The sequence below is a fragment of the Trichosurus vulpecula genome, chromosome 4 (assembly GCF_011100635.1).
Source record: "Trichosurus vulpecula isolate mTriVul1 chromosome 4, mTriVul1.pri, whole genome shotgun sequence".
Lineage (NCBI taxonomy): Eukaryota > Metazoa > Chordata > Mammalia > Diprotodontia > Phalangeridae > Trichosurus > Trichosurus vulpecula.
In genome coordinates this window covers 161,524,523-161,543,630 of record NC_050576.1, presented here as the reverse complement: position 1 = coordinate 161,543,630, position 19,108 = coordinate 161,524,523, and the positions used below count along the sequence as shown (strand labels likewise).

Here is a 19,108-nt window from a genome sequence, read left to right as displayed (position 1 = left end):
TGCAGAATATTTATATTTATTTATAATGAAATTATGGTTCTAAATATTTACAACATATAGGAAACCAGAGAAATTTTATACAAAGCCAGCCTGCAAAGTGTTCAAGTGTGCAAAAAACGACAGTCCCAGTATCTCAAACACTAACTCCTGCTCTGCAGGCCAGCACCGACGTTCTCAGTGGATTCACATATCAATATTCTCAATACAAAAAAAGTTCTTTTGGCAAGACCTTTGTAATGCCAAGAAAAAAGGAACTAGCTGCAATTTCAGTCATTCTAAATGATTCACCAGCCTAGTCAGAGCAGTCAAGTCTCTCTACTACAGCTGCAACCAGTTCTGTGGAGACATACAATTTCCATGATGATAAGCTATGCAGTTGGGAAAAGAACCTGGTAAACTGAGAGTAGTAAGAGAATAACTTCAGATGCTCTGACCTGCTCATAGTCAAGGAGTTTCACCTGGACCAGCTGAAGAGAGGGAAAGTTTAAAGTGATGAAATAAGGTTGCAATGACTGTCTTAAGACATAAATATGCTGAAGGTGCTGGTATGTAGCTAATCCCAATAAAGATGAGGAAGTAATTTCCACTTTCCACCCAAGAACTGGTAAAATCCAAGATTCTCAAATGAGAAAACAGCATTTCTCAAAACAAAAGTAATCCAACAATGGAATATGGAAAAGGGTCTCAGAAGAATTAAATATTAAAAGGTAGAATGTAAGATCTCAAAATTATGTCCCCATTAATGCCAAGATTTTGGCTGCCACTGCTTATAATCATCCATGGACTGCAGGGAAATACATATAGTATTTGTACTATGTCAGAGCTGGGGTCTTATATTTGTAAATAACATGGGGGCCAGACCACAAGCAACACTTTGCTCCTTTTATCAAGCAAGCACATTTCATCTTCTCTCAAGACATCCTCTCTCCCCTGAAGTAAGCCTGTGATTCTAAACATCTTTTAATGGATGGTATGCTGCTGCAGAAATAATAACATTTTTAAAAGAATGGAACTCCTCTGAAAGGGGACACAGCACCTCTAACTTCTGGGAATGTTAAAGATGGCTCCCCCAGCTCCACAGTCTGTTCTGTTATGTGATACACATGCATTATTGCTAGAGAAGAGTCACTGATGATCAAAGATCTGCTTTGTTGTCTTCTACGGGGCCATCCAGAAAGGCATTTGTTGTTTAGCTCGATGCTGTGATGAAGGGTATTGATATCCCAAACTCCAGCCCTGTGGGAAAGTACTTGCATTTTTATGGCCTCCATGCTCCTCCTCTTCATCAGATGAATCCCCAGCATAAGCTACTAGCCCAAATCCCTTTTCCGTGGTTTTCATCTTCTTAGCTGGATAATCTAGAATAGAGAAATGCAACCCCAACCCCCATCCCCACCAAGAAAAAAGATAATACCATAAAATTGTTAATAAAAAAAGATGTTAATTGTAAGTGGTTAGTTGGACACCATTTTGAGGTCACAGGGTCAATGGTCACCCAAAACCGTTGAAGATCACACGAAAACAGCACCAGCATCAGCAAATGTGAATCCACCAGAACCATGTAAGAAAAGAGAAAGAAAAAGAAACACAAAAAAGAAAAAAAAGGAAAGTTAGCAAGTGAGTTTCTAAGGACTGACATTTCACCTTTTTAAAGAGTTAAAAGAAAGAAGTTAAGTATAAAAGAAATGTATTTGCCTCTGTTTATTTTTAATAAGGCCACTGTATGAAAAAGCACCACATCCTATGGACCTTTTACAGTCCAGAGCAACTATTCTGGGTTGAGAGGGGAGATTCTCAGATTGAGCAATGGCTCAGTGTGAGATCTATAAGGTCCTAAGCATTATCTTCACTAGTTCTGAGAAAGTTAACTCTTGGTGTCTAAAGAGCATGCAATGCTACTTTTGAATTTTGAAATTTGCTACTTAATTTAAAAATTCAATTAGTAGCCTTTTTGGTGGGTTTTAAATGTGGAAGTTGATGCTATGTGCCATGTAAACTGACAATATTTTCTAAAATCTTCCTGGACGTACTAGTTAAAAGATAAAAGGTTAGGTTTCTACAGGTTATGTGTTTGAACATAAAGAAAAGCAGTTTATCATTCAGGATCACCCACGTGAACATCAGATAAGAAAGCTAAAAGCTACAGCCCAGACTAAAGAGTCTCCCACCTACACCATACTCACCATGGCTGCCTGATAAGGCCCCAGACCCATTTCTTTCATCAGATTCAGTTTTTATTCCAGTCACTGGGAAAGCTGGTGGAGGCATCAACTGCCTGTTAAAAGACAAGAGATTCAGAACCAGCATAGCTAGAGGCACCAATTGTTCATTTAGGGCTTCATTCTAAAGCAAGTCCAATCAATCCTTGAGTATTCGGGAGGCAAGTAAAGAGAAGAAAATAAAAAAATCTACAAATAGTCCCTTAAATTCACTCTGTCCATAAGTTTTAAGTTCCCATCCACAAAATTTTTTAAAAAGAAAGAAAACAAAAAAATTCCAGAGCTATTAACAAGTTAACAAATTTGGCTGAATTATATTTCTCCTCAGTCAGTTCTTAACCATTCTCAGTGCACTGGCCAAAATGCAGGTAACAAGAAGTAAAAGCAAATCTGCGGAAGATAGGGGCCAAAATTAAAATAGGCTAAAGTTCTTCTGGCCGCAGATAGGTTAGACTAGAGACAGACTGACAATGGTTGCTTGACTCAGGTCACATGACAAACAGGAGAGGGTACAGTGGCAACCCATTTTCCATGGGCTGGCTGAAATCCTTTTGCAGGCTGCAAGCAGCTCTCCAGCCGTATGTTGTGCAGGCCTAAATAAAGTAAGAGGCCTGGATAACCATGCCCTCAAAAAGTTATAGTTGATTGCACCTACTTCTTAAAATGGGCTCTAGAGAAGAAAATTAATGTTCTCCAAAGAGAAGCTTGTTTGACTCGTATTCATTTCAATCTCATAAAATTGATGCCTGTAGCAATTACTCAAACATCATCTTTTAGGTCATATTAACTGTCCACTGAACAATTCATCCAACTTACCTGTCCCTCTCTCTCTCCTTGCCTGAGGAACTTGCCGGCTTCGATCCTGCAGCCTCGATCTCACTCTGACTGGAGAAGCCTGTACCTAAATTAGTCATATGAATGGGTCCATGCTATGAGCAGAAAAATACAGCGGCATTAGCAAATCTACAACTGCTGTATTAGTTTAGCTCCTTAATGTAACTGTCACGTGCCCCATCTTTCAGGTAAACTGTAACTAGTCTGAACTACATAGTTCTTTGAGATCTGACCAACTAATAACTACCCTCCAAATACGAATTTCAACTTCTTTTCCTTAAACACAGAATGTTGTTCCTTACTAAGTGATTCAAGTGATGTGACTTGCTTGTTCCAAGACCGGCCACAACTTAACAGCACAAGCCCAGTCACATAACAGGAAAAGCTATTAATTTTTGCATACTATATTAATATGGGCCAAACTTAACATGATTTTTGTCTTGAAAGTGATCAAGACCCTTTTATTGAATGGGGGAAAGGGTACCCCAGAGTAATTAGGTAATATATTCCATGTTAACATTTCTGGCAGCTTTCCTATTTGGCATCTGGGGGAAAATAGTGAATTGAAAGCCAAGGTGCAACAACAAAAAACCCTCCACAAATTTGTAGACTACTAGATCTTGGTGATGCCTCCAGTGAGACAAGAATCATCATTTTCCAGAACCAGAATTTTCTATAGCAACAGAACCTCTTTTCCTAGATGGGAAGTACAGGCTTCTACTGAATTCCTTCCAGGTTCAAGTTAAAGGGGTCTTTTTCTCCAGGTGGGATGCTCGGTAAACACACCACTGTTCCCTTTTTGACTTAAAAAACAAAGGGCAGCCCTGGGGTTGCACATCAATTTCCCGAGAATAAAATCATAAATGGCTTAACTATATTACAGGTATATCAAATATTATTATCAAGAGAACTGCTGACGTAGATTTGGATTTCTGTTTCTTTAGAGGGAGAGTAAGGTTAAGAAGGTAAGTTGCCGAGAAAAGTAAGACTGGATATTTTATTTGACCTGGTATCCCAGAAGTCCAGATTCTCGTTCATCTGGTAGCTCCTCTGTGAACCGCCTCTTCTGCCCCTGGGGCTGGGCTGGGAGTGGGGGCTGAGGCTGGGGACTAGTAGGCAAGGCAGTTTTGACAGGGGCAGCAGGAAGAAAAGGACCACTCATCGGACTCTGGGGGCCAGAACAAACCAAGAAGGGGAAAATGAGAGAAAATGAGAATACGAAACTTGTAAAAAGGTAAACAGAGAGAATAATGTACTTTTATGAGATACACTGATTATAAACTTTCATCTTCTCCTAGGCACCAGTAAAATTACTGCAATATTAACAAAATATAGTAATATTATCTACCTCCCTTCTTCCTAAGGCTATGTGGAGATAATCTAAACAAAGACTTTGAACTTCTGGGAAGAAAAGACCTGTTACAAATGCAATGTGTCATTACTGCTCTTATTAAAAGGCAAACATACTCATTAAAATCATACCCATTCTCTATAAACAAAAACAGTCCAGAGGGATTCAAACAATATTTGTATTTAAAGACATTTATCAAGCATGATAGCTCTTTCAGTCCACAACCAATGGCAATGTGTGCTGCAAAGAAAATTACATTTCCTATTTCCAGTCACTAAAAAGTAGTTCTTCTGACACTGTATTCTTCTACTATTTTAAGACGCTATTATTGGTACAAAGAATCTGGATCAAAGTTGTCTTTATATAAAAAGTAGAATTTAAAACCTGCATTGGAAAATAAATACAATGAAACTTTATACAATCTTAAAAATTAAGGATGGTACCTAATCTATTGCAGAAAGATTACCATCTACTCTTTACTTTAAAAGTCTAGGGGAATTTCTTTAACATTTGGTTATACATTTCAGTAACAGAAGCATAGCATTTCATAAATCTCTTAAGTCAATCTTGTGGAAAGGAGCTAGCTGATAATATAGTCTGGCAGATTCAAAACCAACTGAATGACTGGACTCAAAGAGCAATCACTAATGTTCAATGTCAACTTAGAAGGTAGTAGTTTTCCAATGGAGTAAGTCACAAATCTGTTTTGCCAAGTGCTGCTGATATTTTTTGTTGATGACATAAAGTTGTAGATAATATGCCTATCAATCTGCAGATAACATAAAACTGGAAGGGATAGATAATGCATTGAATCATTCAGGTACCAGCTAAAATCTGATCATCTTTCAAGAAACCTTTGCTGATCTCCCTTAATGTCAGTGCCTTCTCTTTTAAGATTACCTCTCTATCTCCATCTTGCTTGTGTATTATCTCCCCCATTAGACTGTGAGCTCCTTCAGCAGAAGGATTATTGTTTTTATTTTTTTAGATTTGCCTTTCTTTTTATCTCTACGATTTAGCATAGTGCCTGGAACACAGTAGGAGGTTAAAAAATGTTTGTTGACTTGACTTTCACCCAAAAAAGAAAGTTAGAATTCAAAAGTATCTTAACAGGTTAGAATATTTGGCCTAATAAAATAAGATGGCATGTGATAGGGATGTGTCAAGTCTTACACTTGGGTTCAAAGAATAAACTTCACAAGTGCAAGATGGAAGAGGTATGGCTAGATAGCAGTTTGTCAGAAATAGATCAGAGGGGGAGCTAAAGAGATTGCAAACTCAGTGAGTCAATAGTGTGATTATATCAACTAAGAAAGTTAATGCAATCTTAGGCTGCATTCAGAGAGGTGGCATTTTCAGAAAGAAAGTGGTGTTCATCCTATTTACTCTGTTCTGGTTAGATCAGACCTGTAGTATTATGTTCAGTTCTGGGGATAAGAGTTTAGGAAGAACACTGATAAGTTGGAAAACATCCAGAGGAAGCCAACCAGAACAGTCAAGAGCCTGAGTCCAAAACATAGAATCAGTTGGAGAAACAGGGAATGTTTAACATGTATCAGAGAAGATTTGTGGGGGACATAAGAGCTATCTTCCAACTACCCGAAGGACTATTAGATGGAACAAGAATGAGACTTACTCTGCTTGACCACAAAAAAAAACAAAACACAAAACAAACAAAAAAAACCAACAAAACCAAACAAACAAACTGAGAGCAATGGACAGGTTGCCAAGGCAAATTCTGGCTTTACATACATAAGGAGAAAATTACTGACAATTAAGAGTTATTCAAAAGTAATGAATATACTGTTTTGAGACACAGTAGGTTACTCCTCACTAGAGGTTTCCAGCAAAGACCAGAATGCCCCCTTGTTGTAGTAGATACACTCTTTGGGGTTCAAACTAGATGGCCACTATAGTCCTTTCCAACTCTAAAGCTGTGGCTAAGATCTCTTGTTCTTAACTTTATAAACCTGAATATGGCACTGTTTGGGGAGGTTATAAAAATGTCCAGAGAAAAAAACAGCTTTTCATGGTAGGAATGGGATGAGAAGAACTGGCCCTTTCACCTTGTGGACCTTCTCCTAATTTAAGGATACAGTAGATGTTTGGAGAGGTGTTTTTTTTTGCTTTTTAGAGTGACAAAGTGATTTAGTGGCAGAGGGTGCAGGATGAAGATATCTGATGTCTTTATGTTACAGGTTTTCTTTTTCAATGAGTAAAATAGGTTATTCTTTCCTTAACCTTTATGTTCCCTACCCCACCCCAAAGCATGCCAACTCATATGCCCTTTAGCATCTTACCTGTCCAGTGCTAGCTGGAGGCTGCACTTGTGAAATCGGGTATTGTGTTGGCACAGGTGGGACTCCAGTAGGTAACGTTGGCAAGACTCCAGGTGCCAATGAAACAGCTGGTGGCACTATGCCTGGTACTCCATAGGGAGGCTGAACTGGCTGCTGAGGAGGGGGAACAACAGGGTAACCAGACTGATAGCCATTGGATGGATAATATGGTGGTTGAGGAGGGACACTATTTATAGCAGAGGGTTGTGTATAGCCTGAGGGGGGAAGAAAAAAAGTGTTTATTATCAGCTGCAGCAGCAGGAGACGATCAAGTTGAGTTACACTTATTACCTAACAGGAAAGGAAAAAAAAATGAAGCAAAATGTTTTTCCAAATTACAAGTAAGTGTGAGGTAATGTTACTTGGGAGTTAAGGGCACTCTAAGCCTAGCCTCGGTTTCCATGACCCATATATATGCATTGCTTACAATAAATTGATTCACAATCCTAAAACAGTAAATCGAAGCCTACATACCTGGTAAAGGAACGGCAGTGTTAATCTGATTCACAAATCTAGAGTATTCCGCATGAACCTGAGAAAGGCAAAAGAACAAACTGATAAGTGAGTATGTCTGGATTCAGTTAATTAACTAGCAAAAGCTTCCTGGAATTTCTGGTAGGTCTGGTGAAGGCACTTCTTTCAGGCCAAGGCCTATGTAAGCAATTCTAGAGCTTCTAATTCTCAAAGAGAACCTGGGAATTTTGTAGCTGCTGTGAAAATTAATTTTCAAATGACATGATAAACATTAACTAAATTTAATATTTTCACATGGGGCTCTAATCTAAATTTCGACAGGATGAATGAAAAGGCATTTATTAAATATTTACCATCTGCCAAGAACCGAGCTATGCACTTGGGATACAAACAGAAAAAGCAAGGAACTTAACACTCTAACTAGGAGAGAAAACATACAGGAGGGCTCAGCTATTTCGCAGAGGTCGGGGCCTAGAAGACTAAAGAGAAGCTTATGAAGCAATGGACTTCTTTATCTTGGCCTAAAACACATGTCCTCCAATCTACACAGGTAACATTCTACCTAACATTCATATGCTCCACCAGACAGCAATCAGGAATTTCAAAGTTGCTAATGTGAACACAATAATCAACATTCCTTGATTTTTTCATCATAAATGTCAACCATTTTTTTTGCCCCCACTCATCCCTTAGTGTGAGTGCCACTGCCCCATTGAGGGCCAACCACAAACCCCAAGACTGAGGCTCAATTTCATCTCAGTCTCAGCCTTACAGACTCTCAAGAAACAGCTACATAATTAACTTTGATCACCCACACTACCTTCCTGATTGAACACATTAACAGAATGGCTCATCCAAGCAGCAACTAGCTCCACAGTCACTGGTTTTATTTAGACTGTACCCTAAGATCTACCTAGTTTGGCTTTGACAAATATTCACATTTGTACTTCTGAACTCCCACATCATCTAGGCAGTAAGAGAGTACAGGCTATCTAGGGTTAAAAACAAGCAACAAAGAAGCCCCACAAAATGGATAAAAGATGATCAAACTAATGCAGTGGTGCCTTCCAAAATCCAAAAGGAAAGGCGAGACTAGGCATGTAACCTGCAACCCAGACCTTGGTGATTCTGGCCTCTCCGAAGTGTGTCCAGGTGGCAGGGTGAGAAATGCAGCCACGTCAAGCCCCAAAGGCAGCAAAAACCGCTTTTGCAAAAGTGGTAAGACAATACAACTCACTGTTTGTAGGAGATTCTCACAGAGCTTCTTGGCAGCAGCAAGGCCTTCTGGTTTGGGATGACTGAAAAGAAACAAGAGCAAGGAATTCAGTGGGGAAGAAAAACAAATAATCCAGCACACTGCTTTGATTTCCAGTCTACTTTCCATGATCTAATCCAAATTCTCATGGTAGCTCAAATTCTAGGCCTGAGAATAATGTAACATAGAAACATGCCCTTAGGTATTTGGAGTATGTTCAGTATTGTGGCCATAAACATTTTTTACTACCTTTCCTTACACAGAGGCCCCCTCCCACAGATCCCATATAGCCAAATTAAGGGGAAAAAATACATGCTAGGCTCATCCAATTTTCAAAGAAAATAATAAAAATAATCACAGGTTCAAAAAGAACTTGTTATAATTAAGAGTATCATGTCATTTCTTTTACAGCAGGTGTTCTTAATCTTTTTTTGAGTCATGGATCCCTTTGGCAATTGGATGAAGCCTACAGATCCCATGTCATATGCTTTTAAATGCATATTAAAGCAGTTATGAAAATATTTTTTAAAAAGTTAACAGATACCAGATTATGAAAACTTTGTTTCAGAATTACAAATTGCAAAACTGAACATGGGAATTGGAAAGGGTGTTATGAAGTTTACATGTCTATGAAGTTCAACAGTTTACAAACCACTTTCTTACCATCCTATTAAGCTTTACAAGTTTTAATCATTATTATTATTATAATTTTATAAATGAGGTTTCATGAGGCATAGAGAGGTTAAGTGACCAGTCCCCTGCCAACACAGCTAGAAATTATCAGGGCTGTGACTGGAACTCAGATCATCTGATAGTAAATAGAACATTTTTCCAATATAACATCTCTCTAGCTCCTAAAAGCAGAATTGCACTGAGACTAACTCAGAAAAAGCAAGACAACCCTTGGGCTTAAAGGCTTCCAGAGAAGATTCTAAAACTTCCTTTAATCATATTCAAGACATTATGTCTAAGGATTATTTTTAGTGTTTTAGCTAAATATTGAATAATTTAGGCCTATTTTCTTTTGCTCAGTCTGCATCATTCCATAAATGCTCTGAGCAATAGCTAAGGATCTACTCCCACCTTCTCAACCCTCCCTAACCCTATCCAACTTACCTAATATAAATATACATTGGTTCAAAAGCTTCACGGCCTGAAGCCGGCTCTATGCAGCCTGAGCCTTTGCCTCGTAGGAAGACTTTGGCGCCAGTTTCAATTTGAATATGTTGCAAGTATGAGCAGCTGGGACCTTCTACCTTTTCCTTGACATTAAATGTGGGCACAGCATGTTCCAGACCCACAAATAATTTGTCTTGAACATAATGCAGCTGTAGACAGAATAGAATCACATCTCAGTCCAAAAAGAACACACAGGTAAATCTTATTCTTTGAGAAAACACGTACAATAGATATACTTAATTCTCTCAATGATAAACACTACGTAAGACATTCATTATGCCTTTCAAAATCCCCATGTACTGGGTCCTCACCCACAATACAAATACTTTACAAAGTTTCTGATTTATATCAAACCCCACCATGTTACTCACCATTGCCTACCATGTACTTTACACTGAATACCAAGGAATCTAGCAAGGGATCCTTGCCAAACAGAGAAACACTTAAAAGGTCAGCAGGGAGCACTGCTCAGAGGGATGGCTTCCTTCATCCCTTCATAATAACACGTATGATGTACATATGAAATTATTATAGATAGCCCCTTCCTATGAAGAGACAGAATATAATGTTGGGTAGTACAGTCAGCCCTCTACTATTCTCCAAGTGGGACTGCTCTCTCCAACCCTTTTTTTGTAGGAGGATTGTATCAGCAGAGTCTAGCTTCATCAGACTCAGCCTTCTTAGTCCTCCAGTGGTTACCAAGTTCAGAACTAATCCAAATCAGCTAATCATACATGTGAAGAATGATTCCTTAACCTCACCTTTTCTTTTTTAAATCTCAAGTGAAGGCATAAAGTACCTTTAAAAAATATACTGATTACTGTGGTGTAAAAACAAAATCATTTCTCCTAAAATCCCACTCCCTTTGAACCCCTGCAACAAGAAAAACATTTAAGCAAGACCAACAGACAGAAGCAGGAGACACTACATATGGCATTCCACATCTACAGCCCTCATATCTCTAAAAATACATGCTTCATAATCAGTTTTCTGAGACTAGTCATTAGAATTAGTCAGAATTTAACTGTTTTTTGTGGTTTTTTTATTCATACTATTGTAGTCATTCTGTATCAGTTCATACAAATTTTCCCTTATTTCTCTGAATTCCTCATACTCAATATTTCATGCAATAGTTTATTACATTAATGTGTCAAAACTTGTTGAGCCATTTCCCAATGATGGGTACCTACTTTGTTTCTGTTATCCAGCTTCTTTGAGGTGTATAATCAGTAGTAGAATTCCTGGGTTGAGGGTTAATAGTTAAAAACTTCTCACAACTCAAAATTACTTCGTAGATCGAATGGCTGTACTAGTTCAAAGTTCCACTAACAGTACATTTTTATATCTGTCTTCCCACAGACCGTACAACATTGAGTGTTTTGTTCTTTTGACATCTTTCCTAATTTGCTGTAACGTGAAACTTCAGAATTGTTTCAAAGTGCGTTTCTCTTACTATTGTTTGGAACGATTTTTTCATATAGTTGTTGATATGTAGTTGCCTGCAATCCTTCTTTTGAAAACTCTCATCCGTCCCCATCTCACCTCCCAATCCACTTAGCTGTTGGGGATCTCAACTTTTAAACAAAAATACTTTGAAATTAAACTCAAATATTTGTATACCTGCAATATTCAAGACACTGTGCTGCTGGCCTAAAGATGGTCAAAGTACATTACCTACCCCTGACTGGAATGGAGGCTTCTGACCAATAGCTGGTGACAGTTGGGCAACAGGAGCAGGCTGGTGATAGACAGTGACTGTTGCTCCATTGAAAGTTGGACTAGTCCCTGTGGCAGCCTTCACAACCCCATTAGTGATGATTTCTTTGATTCGGTTCACAGCTCCTAAGAGGGCATAGAAAGTAAATCTCCTAATGAATTGATTAGTGCCCCAAAATAAATTAGGCCCAACTCTCAACAACCCAAGGAATAGATAATCCATCTTATGCATTGTCCAAATCTGTGGCTTTCTCCAAGCATTTACATATTTGGAAGGTGAATAGAAGATGAAATTGGTCAATTTATTTCCTCATTACACAGCCCCAAAAAGTCAACTTGTACTTCAAATAGAGTACAATAAGTAGCTGCTATACTGAATGTAAAGCAAAACCATTACTTACTGTCTACTAACTCCCGTGTCTGGCCCTGAACATGAAGATATAATGGACGGTCCCTGGAAGTGAACATAAAGCAGATCTTTTAAACTAAAAGGAACATATGTCAATTTTCTAATTTTAGACGTGTTTCAAATTCCAAATGAAAAAATTAAACACGAATGCAGGTGTCAAAGGTAGGCAATTTACTTCTACTTCTGGATGCAAAAGAATGAACAAATTAAGAAAGAACATTCTATGGATCTAAGTTTATATTTTAAGTATTAATTTTCAAAAACATATCTAAGTTTAGTCCCTCTCCTTTACATTAGTCCCTGATGGTAAGAGTTTAAGACTTAAACCATATATTTCACAAATGCTGACTACAGTGGTATTTGCAGGACAGTTCCTAAGGACAGTGCACTAAAATGCCAGACAAGTTCTAACCTGAACCATCTGGTGAAAGATTTGTTAGTTTTTTTTTCGGGGTGTGGGGGTGGGGGTGGGGTGGGGAAAGAAGGCAATAGGGATTAAGTGACTTTCCCAGGGTCACACAGCTAGTAAGTGTCTGAGGCTGGATTTGAACTCAGGTTCTTCTGACTCTAGGGCTGGTGCCCCACCCACAGTGCTACTCAGCTGCCCCTAATTTCCATTCATTTTTTAAAAAATTCTCTTCAACTTAAAAAATCTCTTCAATTTTGCTTTGCTTCATATGTAGGTTAAAAAAAAAAGTCCTAAAAAAAGTTTGACAATTCCAAGGAATGACAACAGTGAAAGAAACTGATTTTGGTGCTTATTTTTAGGGAGAGCTAGGCAAAGCACTAACTAGATGCTTCCTTGAAATGCTATTCTAGTACATTAGAACCCCTCTGCTCAATAGGGACATAAAAGACAGAAGAATCGCAACATTATACACTAAGAACATAATCAAAGAAATGGATTATTCACCATCACTATCAAAATCAACAGTACAAAGCATGTTTCTACAAATGGTCCAATCAACGAAGGCTTCCAGTAACCTAGCCAATCTCCAAAATGCTTAAGAAAAGTGACTGAGGGGGAAAAAAGCTATGTAAGGCCCTATTATGAAGCTGTAATACTCCTGACTTAATAAGGCATGTGAGTTGTGCTTTTCCAACATCCATCCACATTTCATTTAAAATCTACTGCTAACCAAGCATGAATTTACTACATCTACTTGGCAATAGGGGTGCACTGTAGCTGTGACTTCATTAGTACTATGTGCTAACCAAAATATGAAAGAATAGATTGTGTGGCAATCACATATTAGTAAGTCAAATAAGACTGTGGGTCTCAAAACTAAAATTAACTTTAGTTTAACCATGATAAAAGTTGGCAGTGATGTGGATAATTAATAATAAAATAAACCCAATATTAACAAGTACACCAAGAACCATCTTTATTTGTAAGAGATTTTTGTTTTTATTTCAAATTTTATCTCCTAATTGTGTTTTGTCCAGGCCAATATTTTTAAATGTTTGCAAATCCCCAAGGCCAAATCAACTGACAGCTGGAAAAGGAAAAGTCAAGTACAATTAAGTAGCAGGTAGAAGACCATGTGGGATTAAAATTTTAATACCCGACATGCAAACAGTCAATAACCAACTACATTGCATAAATCCTACCTGAGATACCCAGGACGCAAATGTTACACAACACCTTGGAATGCCCAAATGGGCTTTTTAAGCAGTCATTATAACAAGCTCCTAATTAAGAAGTAAGAACATCTTTAAAGTATCCCAATAAAATGGACCCAGCAGACCCAAAGAACAATTATCAGTTGGTGACTCCCACTCTCACACCCTGAACCAAGGAAGAAAATATTAATCTGTACCCGGGTCCCACTTTGGCTTTCTCCTCAGCTGTCATGAACCTCCCTCTAGTGGAGACTGCAGCCCCACTCAGGCGGCTGATCTAAAAAGAGCAAAGAAGCACAATAAACAAAATGGCATGTTCATTAATAACAGAGGCTGCAAACTGCATGTTTTCCCAAGAGCCAGGAAACCAAGACAAAGTTGACAGTTATGAATGAATAAACTATAGCTTCATGTTTTAATTCTGCAAAGTTGACATTTCACTGTGTCTCCATTATTTAGATGCTTCACTTGTATGTGGATCAACATCAGGAGCCAAAGAGCCCATAATTACTACCTTAAAGCGCCACCCTGGCAAAATGTCAAATTGCAAATAGGGTCTCTCCCTGCTTTAAAAAGTTCCATTTCCCTGACTTCATTACCTCTTGCATTCTCACAATGCTGTTGAGTTCTAAACTTCAAATGTATATTTTTCTTAACATAAAACTGAGTCTTGACTTTGGAGACCAGAATAATAATCCCTTATCTAGACAGCAAATATCTAGATCTTTTCATGTGTTTTAAAAATCTTTTCTAAAATGCCTCTATATACTACCATTCTAAAAGCAGATATCAATTCCATACATACCTCATCCTGAGTCTGTCCTCGTGTCAATAAGTTCCTGCATGTAAGGGGGACATCATTGATTTCCACTTCAGCTACCACCAGGTCATCTTTGCTTTTACTGCTGACCAGGCCTTTGCCTGGGACCTGAAGCTACAAACAGAGAACAAAATCAGAACAAAAGCAGATAGAATAATAAAATCAGTAAGTTGATAAATATTCACTGGCCTCTCTCATGTCTCCCAAACCTTTTTCCTATTTGTCCATCTCCCTAAGCCATCTCATTCAATTAAGTGACCACATATTTATTAAGCACCTACTATGTTACAAAGCAATGGGGATATAAAGAAAAAAACAGTTGCTGCCCTCAGAGTTTGTCCATACATATGAGTCTTCCTTGAACAAAGTAGAAAAATGGATTATTAAGACATAAAAGGGACCTTGGACATCATCTAGTCTAACCCCTTTATTTCACAGACAGGGAAACAGAAGGCCAGTAATATGAAGTAATTGGCTCAAGGTAAAATGGTTAATTAAATATAGTGTAAAAAGTTCCAGAATAGGATATAGCAGACTCTGCCTGACATAGCTATGTAACCATGGGCATGTCACTTGGCCTCTGTAGGCCACGTTTTCCTTATCTATTATTAAAAAATGTATATAGTTGTTGTATCTACTACCTTAAAAGGGTGTGAAGATATATGTAAAGTGATTTATTTACCTTAAGTAACTATATAAATTATTTGTGGCAAAGCAGTGACTAGAACTTTGATCTCTTGACATGGTTTTTATATTATACCATGCTTCCTATAGAAAACCAAAGGAGGGCAAGACATCATTCTGAGTTCCCTGCCAAATTGTTTTTAATCTTAGGATGTCTGTATGGATGTTACTACACAAAACTGTAGAAACGTGCCATTAATTACCCACCAAAGAGAACGTGAGAGGACTGAATTATGATGGTTTGTAGCCTAATGCAGACGAGTAATAAGCATGCAGTAAAATGGGAGAATCCACTGCATGACATTCCTCAGACCAGACCTTTATCCCACATCCCAAAGCCACAGAACCTCAAATCTGTCTAGCTTATCAACACCCCAAAAACCTTAGATTATTCATCCTTTCAGCAACCTTAATGATGCACATAGCATGCAGTAAAAACTATGTAAAGTAAAAAACCCTAGTTCATTGTTCTCAAAACTGATAGTACTATTGGTTTTTAATTATATGCCATGACATTCTAAAAAGAAATCTTTTTCACAAGTACATGTAAAAACAATTTTTCGCATTCTTTTTTAAAAATTTTGAGCTCCAAATTCTCTCCCTCTATCCCCTCCTCACCCCCCCACAGCAAGCAATTTGATAGAGGTTATACATGTTTGGCATGACTTTTTAATCTTGGAGTACCTTTTTCACACTTCTGGATGCCTGCCTCCAATGTTCAGCAGGTTTGTGGTTTGACACTAATTTGTACAACAGGTACAGTCTACAAAATTTCTGTGTAAGGCAAAAATGTGGATACAGCACTATATAGTCACATTTTCTAAGTCAGCTGTTATAATTTCAGAAACATATATCCATGGAAAAATGTGGGGCCCAGGGAGTCAACATTTACTTCCAGGATTATCCTGCATCAGTATGCATTTAGTTCTTTGCCCCTACCACTATCACAAGAAATGGACAATTGTTTATAATACTAATTAAAAGCATACACATGCTGAAATACTCCAGGAAAAAATAATTTACTTCTACTTGGCTGGAAATTCCCATTAACTTCACAGAAACTGAATGTTCAAGTAGTCATTCTGATTCTAATAATATGGAGCTTCTAACTCTCTAGACTTTGCTATCATGATTCAACTGCCTTCTCACTCTGGAGCATTCCTCTGCTCCCCCTTCTCCCAAAGATGCGTTCTTCCAGGGACCAGGCCAGACATCCTCCATTCCTTTCCAGGATCTGCTTTCGACTCTCTGGACTTTACCACCATTAAGTCACATGCTTTCCTAATTCTTTTTAGCTCCCTTTTGTGTGTGACCTTCCCCCAATTAGAAGATGGACTCCTTTAGGGCAAGTATTATTTTCTTTTTGCTTGTGGCTCTGCACAGTACCTGGCAGATAGTAAGCACTTATTAATCCTTGTGGCCTGCCTGGTACAGCTATGAGGAGATACTTTTCCCAAACAATTGTTCATTACCACCAGTATTGACAATAGGTAGAAATAACTAGGAGAAAGATATCCTAACAATTAGAGAGCTTCCTCGGGCAGTATTAAGTTCTGTCACACTGAAGCATAGGCTGGATGGCTCTTAAGAATGCTACAGAAAATTAGGGATTGCTTCAAAGAGTGAAAGTGTGAACTTAATAATCTTTGACTCTCTTTTGAAGATTCTACAATTCCACATAATATTAAGCAAAAAACGTAGAGTACCCAACATATTACACACACACACACACACACACACACACACTCTTCAGTTATTAAATTTTAAGGTAGTCATTAAGAAAATTAGTCTATTAAACTTTTAGGCTCATGCAACACTAAAAAAATTACTTTCATTCAGAAATTAGCTAAATGTATGAATCTTAAAACATATTAATTTATTTTAAAATGAACTATTTGACCTCTAATTTAGTGTTAGAGAAAACTGGTCCAATAAATAATCACCTATGATATCCCTCTAAAAAGAGAACATCAAAAGGTGAGCCTACTCTTGAAATACCTTCTCAACAGCATTTTGGGTTGGTTTGAGCTTTCCTTTAGCCATCAGCATAGCGTTGATTTTGGCTGCCACAGCAGCTGCTGCATCTAAGGCTCCTGAGGGAGCAGCTGCTGATCCCCCAGGACTCCCCCCACTGTTGGGAATCTCTCCACCAGGGGCAGCAGGTGGGAGGAAGAGAAGTGGGGCTGGTGCTGGCTGGTCCCATTTACTTCGGCGCCTTAAGGAATGAGATAAAAATGTCAACCCTCTGAAAGCCCTAGCTGCCCTTCCTTTACCTCTACAATTTCAACTCATTATTCTTTCTTTATCTCCTCAAGATAATTTGCCCTACTTTAATACTTCAATCCCTATTTTCATATATATATACACACACACACACACACACACATATATACACACATACGTATATATATGTATGTGTCTATATATAGTATATATGTATGTATATGTGTGTATTTGAGACTGGGTCTCCTTTCACCCAGGCTGGAAGTGCAGGAGCCATTCAACTAGCTGACCCCAATACTGATCTATAAGTAAGCTATACCCTATACTCCCAATTTTTTCCCTACTTCTATCAGTTAGCCCCTCCTTAGGGGGCCTGGAGGCCCTGCACTTTAGGGGGCTCGATATATTAGTACCTGATTTAGTTCAGACACCCATTTGGTTTCAGCCCTACTGCTACCAAGAACTCAAGTTATCCACCAGCTTCAGCCTCCTAAGCTACAGAGGCTCCAGGTTTGTGCCACCCCATGCTCTATAGTTGCACAACCTGCTTTGCACTTCCCTCATAACTAGTAAGTAACAAAGAAGCATCGCATGTTGTTATTCAGCCTGTCACTTGAAATTAAAGCTCAAGGAATCAGAGTTGTGTCCCACTAAGCTGCCAAACAAACTGAGGCCCTCTGTGAAGCTGTAGACGTAGCAAAGGATTTGTAGTCTTCAAGACCTAGGTTAAAAGTAGGTTTTGCTACTGTTAGCTTTTGACCTTCACCAAGTCATTTCTCTTCTCATCCCTAAGATAATGTAATGGATAGAAGGAAAGAGATGATTCTTAAGCTCTCTTCCAGTTCTAAATGCAGTAACTTTTAAGTCCGCTGTTCTTGGACTAATATATGTTCTAACACATTACCTACTGTTACTCCCCAAATTTCAATGACAAATTCGGTAAACTTATTTAGCTTCTATCTATGTGCAACTCCATTCCGTCTACCCTTCCTTCTGAGCCCCTTTAATTGCCCCCGCCCCAGCAGCCCTGTCACCTTCCCCTCTCGGTCAGCCCCGCCTCTTTCCCCGATTGGTCGTCCGGCCTCCCTCGCCTCGGGCTCCCCAACCCCCAGCGACCTCCCCAAAGCTCCTCCTCCCGCTTTGTCCCACTCTCCTCAGCCTCCCCTCCGCCCCTTCTCAGTGACCCCCCCCCTCCTCCCTCACTCCCCTTCCTCATGTTCCCTTCCACCTCCGCTCCCCGGGCCAAGCCTCACCTCACCTCCTCCCTCTCGCTACCCTGGCCCCTCGGCCTCTCCTCATCCCTTCCCATTCCCGCCCACCACCTCCTTCACCCTCCAGGCCTCACCCGCCACCCCCGGGATGCGCCGCACTCCCCGCGGACATGGCGACAGGATCAGCTCAACCACCCGCCAACTACCACCCCACACCACTAACACCCCTCCCGTCACTTCCGCCCCCAACGCCTTCGCGCACAGTCCTTTCCGGTCGCGAGGCGGGGCGGTTCCGGTGTCAGCGTCTACAAGGATTGGACGTGGAGCGGAAGAAGGTGCAGGGATGGCGGGAGCCGACTATTCACTTGAGGCATGCGCAGTGTGTCCTTCCGGTCCCCCCCCCCACCTCCACCACGGGCTGCCTTCGAGAGGACGGAAGCCGAATTGCTTTTCACCGGTGGGCGTGGCCTCTGTGACCGTCTTTGCTGTGGGCACGTGAGCGAGCTAGGTGGTGGGCAGGGATTAGATACGCATGCGTCAGAAGTATAGTTGGGCCATCCGCTTCAAGAGTTTTCTGTATAGCGAATCCTGATCGAAGTGTTATGCCTGGGTAGCAATGAGGAAGGGGGGATTACATACTTCAGTTTTTCCAATAGTTCAGCAAATTTGTAAAAATGCTTTAAAGTTTTATTTTAACTTAGTTTGTTGTTATTCAGCCCCGTCCCAGTCTTTGTGACCCAGTGGACCATGTTGTCCATGGGGTTTTCTTGG

At 39.5% G+C, this 19,108-nt stretch overlaps 1 protein-coding gene and 1 non-coding gene across 3 annotated transcripts; both read right to left on the bottom strand.

The window, feature by feature from the left end:
• On the bottom strand, positions 1-18,605 carry KHDC4 (KH domain containing 4, pre-mRNA splicing factor). 2 transcript variants are annotated; one of them, XM_036755015.1, is made up of 14 exons: positions 18,472-18,605; positions 16,902-17,118; positions 14,205-14,333; positions 13,597-13,676; positions 11,769-11,821; positions 11,330-11,493; positions 9,589-9,800; positions 8,455-8,515; positions 7,218-7,275; positions 6,705-6,958; positions 4,060-4,221; positions 3,036-3,148; positions 2,184-2,275; positions 1-1,358 (listed from the first exon to the last, which is right to left on the bottom strand). In XM_036755015.1, the coding sequence occupies exons 1-14, from the start codon at positions 18,507-18,509 to the stop codon at positions 1,159-1,161; spliced, it is 1,833 nt and encodes a 610-aa protein (XP_036610910.1). In that variant the 5' UTR covers positions 18,510-18,605; the 3' UTR covers positions 1-1,158. The 2 variants fall into 2 exon arrangements, with proteins under 2 accessions (XP_036610910.1, XP_036610912.1); XM_036755017.1 differs by having other exon boundaries at positions 1-2,275; positions 3,036-3,120; positions 18,472-18,559.
• Positions 10,215-10,344, bottom strand: LOC118849330. The gene has a single exon (XR_005010379.1).
• Positions 18,606-19,108: the final 503 nt, after the last annotated feature.

Bases quoted from the DNA above. Each gene is read 5' to 3' on its own strand.
- KHDC4 (XM_036755015.1), bottom strand. From the start codon at position 18,509: ATGTCCGCGGGGAGTGCGGCGCATCCCGGGGGTGGCGG. The intron at 7,276-8,454 runs GTGAGTTGTATT...TGCCTTTCTCAG, and splicing joins GTGAGAATCTCCTACAAACA to GTTCATGCGGAATACTCTAG. The intron at 3,149-4,059 runs GTCAAATAAAAT...TTCTGCTCATAG, and splicing joins CTGGACTTCTGGGATACCAG to CATGGACCCATTCATATGAC.